The sequence below is a fragment of the Cricetulus griseus genome, chromosome 4 (genome assembly GCF_003668045.3).
Source record: "Cricetulus griseus strain 17A/GY chromosome 4, alternate assembly CriGri-PICRH-1.0, whole genome shotgun sequence".
NCBI lineage: Eukaryota > Metazoa > Chordata > Mammalia > Rodentia > Cricetidae > Cricetulus > Cricetulus griseus.
In genome coordinates, this window is record NC_048597.1 from 172,305,419 (window position 1) to 172,318,221 (window position 12,803).

Genomic DNA, 12,803 nt, shown 5'->3' on the forward strand with positions numbered 1-12,803 from the left:
ACGTTTCAGTGACATCTATCCCTAACTTCCTCCTCCAAATCGTCTTGGACAATTTCTTTTATCGCTTTGGCTACAAGTGAAGCTTTATTGATGGCACCCCTTTTCATCTCTCTCTCCACAACAATACATTGACACTTGCCTTGAATTATACTATTAAATCTAAGAGTACACCGCCCACGGAGGCTACAAGAGGGTATCAAGCTCTCCTGGGACTGGGGCTAAAGATGTTTGTGAGGTCTTGAGAATTGAACCCAGCTCCTCCACAAGAACAGCCGGTACTCTAACCGCTAAGCCATCTTCTCCAAGCACATCCACTGCCCCCAGTCTGTTAACTGTGCCATCTGCCCAATCAGCTCCTTTTTCTTACAAGCTTGTTTGTCCCAGTGTTCCCCATGTGTTTGGCTGTGAGATTTGTGGTCCCAGGGTTCGTGTCCTCATGAAGATCCTCAATGGGAAGTTGCTTGAAAGGTGGTTTGTGTGTAGGTGAGCTTCCTTCCTGACAGGAGGAAGGAAAATTTTATCCGGTAAAGGGCTAGTGAATGGGAAGAAGAGGGAGCCTGGGGAGATAAGAACCAGTCTAGGCTGGATCTCTCTAACCTTAGACCACCCAAGTGTGCAGGTACCACAGGCCAGGAGCCAGCGCGGCGCCTCTGCTCCCCCAGCAGCCCAACTCCCTCCGCGGGCTGCACAGCTGAAGTTCCCTAACTTTTCCTCCAGAGGGGAAAGGAAGGGTGTTATGAAGTTTAAAAGGGAAGTCCCGCCCCCTTCCCGATTTCCAATTGGTCGGGGCCGACCCCACCCTAGCCAGACACCGGGCCCGATTGGCTGCCGGAGGGACCGTGTTGAGCGAGGGCCCCAGGGCCCCAGGTGGCAGGTGGGGCGGGCCCGGCGCGCTCCAGGGCGTCCGCTGCTCCCGCTCTCGCGCTCGCAGTCAGCAGCCGGGTGGGGACCGGGACCCTGAGAGCTGTGGCCATGAAGAGCCTCAAGTCCCGGCTGTGGAGGCAGGACGCTCCCGTCCCCACGTCGCCCTCATCGCCCACCGCGGTGGCCAGCACGGTGAGTAGCGCATGAGGCGGGGACCCTTCCTGCTGCGCCCCTCACCGAGGAGCTGAGCTTCTCGGAGGAGCCCCAGGTCCCCTTCTTACTTTGACTTTTGCGGGGTACACCCATTCCCTTCTCTTTCCGCGGCGGGGACCCGCATCTGTCCTCCCGTGGTGCAGCTCTGTTCTTCGCGTGTCCCCATCGAGCTCGGTGCCCGCGGTACCGGGGTCCAGGTGGTCCCGGTCTTCCACCCGGTGCCGGTGCCGGTGCCGATGCCGCCCCGCCCCGCCCCGCGCGGACTCCGGACTCGCCTGGCTCCGCGGCTTCTAGCCCTGCCGGAGTTGGGAGAGACGTTGAATGTCCTCCGCTGAGGCTGTCACAGGGGAAGTCTGGTTCTCAGCCAGGCTGCGCGAGAATAGGGATCTCAAATGCAGACAAAGCCCCGCTTGTGTTTAACCCTGGGGATGGCCAAGTCGGGAAGGTCCTGTTGGCAGAGTAAACCCCACCTGTGGGGCAGGTGGGTGCGGGACATGGGTGCCGAGCTGAATGAAGCCTGGCCTCAGTGTGCGGGTGGAGGGAAATGGAGCTGTGTGGCTTCTCTGTGAGTTGGCAGAGAGAACAGAAATCTTGGGAAACATCCTGACTGCAGATGTTGGAACTTGGATAATTTGGCAGGTTAGAATGGCCGTATCATCAAAATTCTGTTATTAAGGACGTTCTAGTTAAAAAAAAAATCTTACAAACACAGAGGAGATGGGATGTGCAAGCTGCCCGCTTACCTGGTGGTCGTAATTAAAATGGACCTCTGTAATTTTATACAGATTTCACTGAGGGATTGTATGCTTTTTATGAGAATACAAATTAATTTGTGCCGGGTTTTGGATTAATTCAGATCAGTGTCTTTCTGAAGGATTACCTTTAGTAGTAGTTTAGTTGGTCTTAAGGAAATGGAAGAAACTAGACTTAAAAAAATAGGAAAAATGATTCGGAGTCTGGGTGTGGTATTGCCTGTTTGTAATCCCAGCACTTGGGAGGCAGAGGCAGGAGGATCACGAGTTCAAGGCTAGTCTGGGCTATACAGGGAGTTGGAGTCTAGCTTGGATTATATGAGAACCTGTCTCAAAAACAAACAAACAAAGGGTGTGTGTGTGTGGGGGGGGATAATTGATTCAGATGCTTGGTCTTTGATGTTTGATTGTACCTGGACATGTTTTGAAAATTCACAGGAAAAAAGTTTTCTTTTTTCTTCTTGACTTAAAAATATTTGGCAGGAAAACGGTAGTGTATTGGAGGTAGCCATGGTTACAGATCAGCTTCTTCCATGCACTAGCTGAAGATCCCCTTTCCCCAGTCTTGCAACTGTTTCTCCCAGGTTGGTTTGCACCAAGGATTTATGTTCCTACTTGGAGGTTTGTGTCCCTTCTTTTCACTCCCATTTTCTGGAAGCCCAGAGGTTGTAGCTGCTGCTGGTGTTCTCAGTATACACACTGGCTAAAAGCACTTGGAACATGAATCTCTTGAGTTTCACTTTAGCATGCACTAAACTGAGCATTCTGCCATTTCTTAAAGTCATAAAAGCTAAATGCATTGTGCAAAAACCTCTCTGAAGCAACACACATTTCTCAGTTTGTTAAAGCACAGAATCTGTTTTGTAGGAGTTTTAAAATGAAAGTAGCTGGATATGATCCTAGTAGAAGCCAGCCAAGCATCGATCGGTAGGATAATGTGGGTGAACAGGAAGGACAGACCTTATAGCTTTATAGTGTGTATAACCCAGAATCTATTATATACATAATATATGTATGTGTACATGAGTGTGCTTGTGTTCATATTATTCTGACAGAACCCCTCTCTTCATCTCTCTTTTTGCCCACAAACCTTTCTGAATAGATCCAGCACATGACTTAATGTCTACCAGGAACAAAATTAATTTCAACAGATTGTCAGTCTCTCATCTTTGTCCTTCAGCCCCACCTTCTTCAGAAGCCACTGAGGCTATTATTTGCCTTCATGCCCCTCCAGAAGAAGTACATCCCAGCAGGTATGCACACACACACACACACACACACACACACACACACACACACACACACACACTTTATAGAAAAAGCAGAGAAATGTCTGATAGGTAAGATACAGTGTCTCAGGGTACTTTAATTTTTAATTGCATGTTATTTGTGTGTGTGTGTGTGTGTGTGTGTGTGTGTGTGTGTGTGTGTGTGTGTATTTGCTTGTGTATTGGCACATATGTGCCACAGTGTGTAGAGGTCAAGGGACGACTAACTCAGGTCAGGCTTGGTGGCAAGCTTCTTTATGTACTGAGTCTCACAGACCTTCAGGATACTTTAGATCTGTATTTCCCTAGTAAGTGAACTTACTTGATCCTCTTTTTGTGTCCTTCGGAGCCCCTTGCCTCTTTGCTAGGAACAGTTTGTCTGTTCTACCTTTTGTGTGTGTTGTGATTGATTTTTGTATGTACTTCATGTCCAGGAAGCCCAGACCTTTCACATAAACATCTAAGATGAATTCTTGGCTATTTGTTGTGATTCTTGATGGCATTAGCATTCCCTATGCAGAAAGTGGTTGTTTGTATACTATTTAACCTTTGATTTTGTGACTTTATGTTACATGTTAGTCCTCTCAAGCTACAGTCTTGAACAACAGAACCCTCCAAAATTTCTTTTGGTGTGCATTTTTCTTTCTTAGTTTTATTCCATTTCTTTAGTCAGGGTCTCACTTTGTAGCCCTGGCTGCCCTGGAACTCACTACATAGACCAGGCTAGCCTCACCTCACAGACCCTCCTGCCTCTGTCTCCCAGACTTCTGGGATTAGAGGTGTCGGCCACCCTGCCTTGCTCAGTCTCATTTTTAAACATTTATTCCCTGTAATGTAAGAGGCTGTACAGCTTGGTTTCCTTTTCCTCTCTCCCTTTCCAAGTTTCAAGTCTCCTAATGTGAGTCTTGAAATGCTCATTTAATTTTCATGGCAATCACCATAACTTACTCTGAACAACTTTGATATGTTTATAACATAGCTGTCTTTGCTTATATCACAGCTTAACTAGCTGAGCCACACACTGAGAGATGTAGACATGTGAGTATTTTATAATGGTGTGTGTAGCACAGCACCGTCATCCCCTGTGAAGCTATGGTTATATGTAGAAGTAAGCTTAACTAACACAGCCCCAGTGTTACTTAAATCAAGATCAAGGGATGTAGAGTTCAGTAAATGAGAATGTGTTCATACAAATATAAATAAGGACACTTCACAGAGGTAAACATTGGTAGTATATATTTGATTTTTTTGTTTGTTTGTTTGTCTTTCAAGACAGAGTTTCTCTGCATATCCCTGGCTGTTGTGGGACTCACTCTTTTGACCAGGCTAATCTATACTCAGAGATCCTTCTGTCTCTGCCTCCCCAGTGCTGACATTAAAGGTGTGTATCACCACCTCCTGGCTGCTAGTATATATTTGGAGGCTGATCTTCTACTGCTCAGATTTGCAGATAGCTGCATCTACTAACCACAAACTTGGAAATCTTTGTGTTATATTTATTTGCTTTGAGATGAGATCCCACTTGATATCCCAGGCTGTCTGGGAACTCGTTGTATATTCCAGGCAGGCCTCAAATTCATGGAGGTCCCCCTGCCTCAACCTCACAAATGTTGAATGAACAGGTGTAAGCTGCCACACCTGAATACATTTATTCTTAATTGCTAAATTGTAGCTTTATATTCCCAGTGGGATCATTAAATGACTGGAAGTATTATATCAAATCGATGTCAGTTATATGATGTACAGTAATAGTAGGCTTGCTTGTTTTTGAGGAGTTAAGATTAGGATGTTTGAGCAATAAAATTAAGGGACTGTATTTCAAGGTGAAGTAGAGGTGTTGCAAACAAATATTGTAAGCAGTTTCTGGCAGGGCTCTCCCCTTTAAATCACACCTATACTTATTGTTGTAACTTATTAAGCTCCTTTTAAAAAATTGTGTGTGTGTGTGTGTGTGTGTGTGTGTGTGTGTGTGTGTGTGTTGCCTGTAGAGGCCAGAAGAGAGTGTCAGATCCCCTGGAACTGGAGTTATGAACATCTCATATAGGTGCTGGGATCTGAAGTTGGATCCCCTGCAAGAGCATCAAGTGTTTTTAACTGCTGAACTGCAGCCTGCTTTATTAAGTTCTTGAATGTAATCGCCATTTTTCTGCTCTTTCTCTGCTTGTTACATAGAACAGTGGATTTTTATAAGTTAATGAAACCTCTTCTGAAGCATCTTGTTAATCTTTGCACCCGACAAAAATACTGATGTTTCTAAAGGATTAAAGTTTCAAATAGAGCAACTGGGGGAAAAACAAACAAACAAAAGCCCAGACTCACTTTTTGTTCCCACCAGGGATATTAGATCCTATGTATTGAAAGCATAAAGGTTTAAGCATGAGTTTGTTTTAGTTGTGGTTCTGAGAATGAAGGCTTCAAGTTTTAGACCCCAGGATTTGAGTGTGTTCCATATGATGATAATGTTATTACTTCGGTGACTTGGGATCATGTGAACAATTAAGAGCACAAATTGTTACACTTATTCTAAACTCGGGATAAGTTACTAAGCACAGTTTACTGTTGTTATTGAAGAGCCCAACCCTTAATTAAAAACGTTTACCTAATTAATGCTTTGTTTAGACAGCTTCTTATTGTTATCCTGTGTTATTTCTTTGTGGCCCCAGGAGGGAGGTTACAAATGAAGAGACTTCTTTTTTGAGGTTATGGAGATGGCTCAGTTAGGAAAATGCTTGCTTTACAGGCATGAGGACCCAGAGTCCCAGAACCTGGTGGGAAAAGCTGGTGTGGTGCCATGTGCTTATAGTCCCATTGCAGAGAGGCGGAGATTGGAAGATCTCTGGGCAGTGCTGACTTGCAGTGCTAGCCTGTTTCAGAACTTTAGGCCAGTCAGAGACCCTGTCTCAGAACAAGGGGACTGTTGCTCCTGAGGAATGACATCCTAGGTTGTCCTCTGACTTTCATATTTGATGCTGGGTACATGCACCCGAAGAGTTCTCTTTTTATACTTCAACTTTAGTCTTAAGGCTGTATGTATCAGGTTCACTTGGAAATGGATGTACATCCAAACTGAAAGCTTATGCTGTCTTCTCTCTACAGTGTTCAGTGAGTGCTCAAGTTTTTTAAATTTTATTTTTAAGATTTACTTTTAATTATATGTGCCCCCCCCTCTCTCTCTCTCTCTCTCTCTCTCTCTCTCTCTCTCTCTGTGTGTGTGTGTGTGTGTGTGTGTGTGTGTGTGTGTGTGTGTGTGTTGCACATTCAAGTGCAGGTGCTCTCAGAGCCTCAAGGGGGCATCAGACACAATGGAGCTGGATGGATTACAGGTAGTTGTGAGTCATCCTACGTGAATGTTGGGAACCAAATTTACATTCTCTACAAAACCAGTGTGTATGTATTCTTTGAAAATTTCATACATGTATACAATGTATCTCAGTCACATTCACTCCTACTCATCCCTTCAACTCTGCCACATCTTCTCAGTATGTCTCCCTCCTTCAATATGTCTCCCTCCCCACTTCATGTCTTTTTCCCACATAGTCCACAGACTTGAGTGATAGTTTAGGATTTTAATTACCTTATTATGCATCATATACACCCCCCCATATTAGGTTAGAAACTGGAATAGTCACCTTATTTTATTTATTTTGGTTTTTCAAGACAGCGTTTCTCTGTAGCTTTGGGGACTGTCCTGGAACTCGCTCTGTAGACCAGGCTGGCCTCAAACTCAGAGATCTGCCTGCCTCTGCCTCCAGAGTGTGGGGATTAAAGATGTGCACCACCACCTCCTGACTTATTTTATTTTTTAAGTTTATGCATTTGTGTGTGTTCACATATGTGAGGGTACATGTGTGAGTGTGTGTGCTCATGCATGTGGAGGACAGAGGACAACTTAGATGTCATCTTCAGGAACATACCTTTGAGACAAGGACTCATATTTGCTGAAGTGCATCATTTAAGCTAGCTCTGGTAGTCAGCAAGTCCCAACAGGCTTCTTGCTTCCACTTTCCTAGGGCTGGGATTACAAGCAAATGCTATTCTGCCTTTCTAAATAGATTTGGGAGCTCAAATTTAGGTCCCCAGGCTTGCAAGATAAGCTCTTAACCACTGAGCCATCTTTCCAGCCTCACAGGCACATTAACTAGTCTTAAAACTATGGAAAACATAAATTGGGCTCAATAATGGGTTAAGAATTATACCCTCTTTAGAGAACTAGACAATTGCAAGGCAGGGGTAGAGAAAGCAAAGCCTGTAATCACTTTTCATACTGTATGGAAGAATGCTGCTATCAAAGATTGGACTTTGAAACCACAGTGAAGAGGCCCTCCTCCCCAGCAGGGATGGGACCTTTTAAGTAAGCATCAATAAAGATAATGTCAATGGGCTGCACTCTAGTAATGATTTAGAATAGAAACCATTAGTTACCTTTGGAAGATGCTTGGGCATGGATGCATTCTTTGAAGCTCGGGAAAAGAAAGACTTCTTTCCCTGTGTGAACTATATCTCAGCATAACAGAATCACTAAAAGGGGAAAGAAGCTCCTACAATAAATGAAGCAGGGCTGAACTAGTATGTCACAGGTTCTGTTCTAGCTAATGAATGAGGAAAGGGCAATGGGGTTCAGATTCTAGGGTTTTACAGCTCTGAATGAGTTAATGGATTGAGAGTCTGGCCCCAGAGACCATTAGAGGCTACCAGTGTCTCAATAAAGAAAGACAGACATCATTTATTCATGATCCTTGCCACATAATTGTTTTTGTAAGAAAAGCCACCCCCAAACATGGAAGCCCTTCATATTCATAACTGGTGCTTTTAGAAATACAGAAGAGGAACCCGGGAAGTAGCCACCAAAGTCTGGTTGTGGGAAACTCTAAGATGATACAGATTTTTTGTAAGTGGGAAGAGATGGAGAACTAACCTAGAGATCCCAGGAGAGTGAAGGGTTTAGAAGCCATTACCCAATTGAAATGGTGGACTCTTCTGACCCTCTGGATAAATAGCTGTAAAATATACAAGCTACTAAGACAATTGTGGAAACGGAACCAGCAGTTATAAACTCAACATGGAATTATTCAACAGGTTTCAGTGTGACTGTGATGGGACTGTTATGAAGAATATCTCTCAGTGGAATATTTAGAAGAGCACTGACAGATGAAATGATAGGAAGTCTGGGACTTACTTCAGAATATCCTAGGGTGGTGAGAGAGGATACAGTTGAATAGGATTAGTCATGAGTTCATAGCTGTAGCTTGGTGCTCACAATGCATTTGCTTTAATGGCCTTATTGAATTTAGCAAATATCCTAAAAGTTAGCTCTCAAAGAAACCTAGGACAAGCCTCACTTAGTTCCTGTGGCTCCTTCCAGCATTTCTCACCCCACCCCCTACCCCAAACCGTTCCCTCCTAGAGCCTGGGTTTCTACCTCCCAGCCTCTCTTTCCTGTGTATCTCAGCCATTTTGGCTATGTGCTCTCTTGGCCCCTTGGTCTGTTTGCCCCCCATCTCTCCAGTCTCACCCCCCCCCAGTCCCTATGGCCTAGTTCAGTCTGCTGGCCATGTTCAGTCTGGACCCTTCCAGATGCCTTTGGCTAAATTCTCCCTCATATCTACATTAAACCTTCTCCTCAACCATACCTTGGAGCAATCACATCCTTATTTTTCCTTCACTAAAGTTTCTATAATAAAGATCTAGTAACAGCCTCCAAGAATTTGAAGCGAGAAATAATATGAGAACTATGATAGAGGTCTGTATAAATCAGGGGCTGAGGAGATGGCTTAAGGTGCCCTGCAAACACAAAGACCTGAATTTGATTTTTCTACCCCAGTGTCATGGCACATGCTTGTAATCACATCACTAGGAGGTGGAGCCAAGGCGAGCTCTGGGGCTTGCAGACCAGCCAGCACAGCCTGCTTGGTGAGTCCAAAATCTCTGAGAGCCTCTCTTTCAGGCAACTAGGTGGAAGGCCCCTGAGGAAGGTCAACTGAGGTGGTCATCTGCTTTCCACACACGCACATGGGAAAATGCACACGCCTGCACACAGCCTCAAACACCGTCTCTTCACAAGAGGTCTGTATAGATTGCTGTAGGACCACAGATGGGTAGGGTGGGGTCAGAGGAAAGATCGGAAGCTTAACAATTTGAATGGCCTTCAAGGCATAAGAACAGTGTGTGTGTGTGTGTGTGTGTGTGTGTGTGTGTGTGTGTGTGTGTGTGTGTAAAAGGCATACAAAATAAGAGATGACTTATTTTGACTGTGTTAATCAATTGTTAAGACTGACATTTTCTTTTTAGTCAGGCGTTCCTTTTCATATGTGTGCAGTGCATAATTATTGTCAACATGACTGTGTTAGAATCACCTAGGAGTTTTGTGAGGCATGCCTCTGGTGTGCTCATGAAGGCATTTCAGAGAGGACTGAGGGAGAAAATCCAAGTGAGTGTGGATGGTACCATCCTATGGCTGGGGTCTGGGCAGAATAAAGGAGAAAGCCAGTAGAGAATCTGTGAGTGCGCTGCTTCGTTTCTGTCAACTGGGCACCAGCTGCAGTCATCTGAGATGAGGGAGCCTCAACTGAGAAATACTTCCCTCAGAGTGGCCTGTGGGCAAGTCTGTGGGGGCATTTTCTTGACTAATAATTGATGCAGGAGCACCCAGCCTACTGTGGGCAGGGCCACCCCTGGGCAGGTGGTCCTAGGCTGTATAAGAAAGCAAGAGCAAGCCATGGGGAACAGGCCAGTGAGTAGTATTCCTCTATGGTCCCTGCTTCAGCTCCTATCTCCAGGTTCCTGTCACTAGGTTCCTGCCTGAGTTACTACCCTGACTTCCCCCCAGTGATGGGCTGTAATCTGGAGTATAAGCCAAGTGAACCTCTTCCTTTCCAAAGTTGCTTATAGTCATAGAGTTTAATTACAACAGTAGAAAGCCAACTGAGATGCTGTGCTTCCTGGTGGAGGCCTCCTCTTCCTCCTTCTCCACCCCCTCTCCTTCTCCACACATGCCATGCAGATGCCCTAGCCACTGAGCTACGGTTAGCCCCACAGAAATGCTTTGTAAACTGGTAAGAGTATAATATTCTTCCTTCTTTATTTGGTTGTTTCTTGGTTTTCTCATTGCAGGGGAGCTATTCAGCAGAGGTTGGGGTATTTTGAAAGTGAATCTTGAGTGGAGGAACCTGAGGGTGGGTCTGGTAAAGCAGAAACACTAGTGAGTTTGGGAGGGACCATAGTGAAACACTTGCTATTGCTGTATGAGGGTTTTGACTGAGTCTTATCTAGCTAACCCTGGTCTCTTAGTGATGGCTGGCTTTCAACTCCTGAGCCTCCTGCTGGAACCATTTCCTAGCAAGAGATCTTATAACTGTGATAGCTTTTTTGATTCATTTTTGTTTTTGACAGATTTTTTAAAAATGAGATTTTAATTTTATTAATTTTAACTATGTATGTCTATGGGTATGTGCTTGTGAGCTTAGGTGGCTGAGGCAGCCAGAAGCACTGCATGCCTTGGAGCTGGAGTTATTGTGAGCCACCATTGTGCGTGCTGGGAATTGAACTTGGTCCTTTGCAAGAGCAGGAAGTGCTTTTAACTTTTTTAAAAAACCAACCAGCCAGTTAGCCAATCAGCCAACCAACAAACAAACCCACTGCAAAATATAAGCAACAATCATGGTAATGGACAAGTAGGTAAGGAGGGCAATGAAGAACTTTTCAGTCTTAGCAAAGGCCTATTGTGGGCCAAAGCTGCTGGAAGTCCTGGATGGTGGGAAGTGGCAACACACACACACACACACACACACACACACACACACACACACACACACACACACACACACACACACACAACACACACGCTGCTGCTGCTGCTGCTGCTGCTGCTGCTGCTCCAGGAGCAGGTGCTGAAGCCTGGGCGGCTTGAGCTGAGTCTTACCACTCCTGGTAGTTGGTTTCATGACCTTTGACAAACTACTTGAATATATTTGTTCTTGAATTTGGAAATGGAAGACAATAACTGTGTTTCACCAAGCAGTTGGGAGGATGAAATGAGATAAGGTACAATCAGTGCTTGACTATATTCCTGACTGCTGTCCTGTGGCTGCCTCCTTGAGAGACCTTGTCACAGTCATCAGCTGCCCCAACTTGGTACTATTGCTTCCCATTTGTGCATACACAGAAGTCTTTTCGATCTTTTCATTCCTAAAGAATACGAGCACTTTGTAGGCTCTTATTTAGCCTAGATTTCTAAAATTCATCCACATCTGCCTCTGGTAGCTGCTCAGAGAGAGATGACTGCAGTCTCTGTTTATCAATGATAGGAAAGTAATATTTCTGGAGCATTCAGTCTCCTAGCTTGAGCACTGGGAGATGAGAGGCTCTCCGCTTTGTGGAGGAGCTCTATCAATATAAAAGTAGTAGGTGTATGATATGATGCTACTGACCCAATAGGGAGTGTGGGATACAGTGCAAGCTACTGGACTAATAGGGAGTGTTTGACACCGTGCAAACTATTGATCCAGGGTGGGGCTGAGGCATGGGGAGTTTGGAGTCAGTCAGTTGTCTATCATGAAGTGAATTGTTCACTGACTCTCAGTGCACTTACAATGCTATCAAATGCCACTTTTATCTACTTAGTTATGTCCCTCTCCCCAGAAGGAAGCCACACACCCATTAAGCAGTCTCTTCCCACTTTCTCTTCCACTGTCCCTTGGCAACGACCAATCTGCTGAGTGAGCTGCTTAATCTGAAGCTCAAAAGAGGTTGGTGGAAGCCATCCAGGAAATGGGCAAAATCCATTCAGAGGGAGAGGCAGAGGCATAGAGAGAAGTAGAGTGGAGGGAGGAAGCTGGTGCCTAGATTGGCAGCTCAGCATTGTTGGATCCTAGAATAATATCCAGGAGGTTGGGTGGGAAGTAGGCATGAAGAGGAAGTCAAGTATCTTAAAAATGTCATCTTTAAGAGTATCACACTTGGGGCTGGAGAGATGAATCAGTTGTTAAGAGCACTGGCTGCTCAGTTTTCATCTTCACTCATGTGACAGCTCACAAATGTCTATAGCTCCAAACTCAGGAGATCCAGCAACCTCTTCTGGCTCCATGGGCATTTTTCCTGGCATTCATGGGGTGCATAGGCATACATGCAGGCAAAATACACATGAATATTTATCTATATATTACATATGTCCATCCATCTATCTATCCATACAAACATATATATGTATATATATATATTTATATATTTATATATATTTAAAATAGAGAGTTGGGCTTGCACTGTGAATGCAGAGGTGGGAGTCCCATGTTCACGTGGGGTTTCTGTGGAAGCTCTGGTTGGAACAGATATGAGAAGGTCAAGCTTGAAGCAGTTCCTAGCAGCTGCAGCTGTGCAGGCTGGAGCTGGCAAGGGTCTAGAGCATGCAGGTCTGGAGAGACTGGAGAGACATCACACCTAAGACCCACACAAGTGACCTGCCAAAGTCCATCAGTCAACAGATTGTCAGAATCTCACGAATTCCTAGCCTGAGAGGTTCCCACAAGTGCCATGTTTGAAGCTAGTCTGTGACTGCCTGGTAATTATGCTCTTAGCAGGGGTAGAGGCCTCTGCTTGCGTATCTCCAAGCATTAGCTGCCTTGTTGGTTGTTTAAATATTCTTATCTATAGTCAGTTGGGATGAATGGCACAGTGCACTGTTGGAGTTTGGAAAATACCCCTGGCACCTGAA

At 45.0% G+C, this 12,803-nt stretch overlaps 1 protein-coding gene across 1 annotated transcript in view; it reads left to right on the forward strand.

Moving 5' to 3' along the window:
* Positions 1-865: 865 nt before the first annotated feature.
* Uaca (uveal autoantigen with coiled-coil domains and ankyrin repeats) overlaps positions 866-12,803 on the forward strand; it is an 87,571-nt gene continuing 75,633 nt past the window's right edge. The window contains exon 1 of the mRNA XM_027414837.2: positions 866-1,056. Within this exon, the coding sequence (XP_027270638.1) occupies positions 973-1,056 (84 nt within the window). The 5' untranslated portion in view covers positions 866-972. The remainder of the gene's footprint in view (positions 1,057-12,803) is intronic.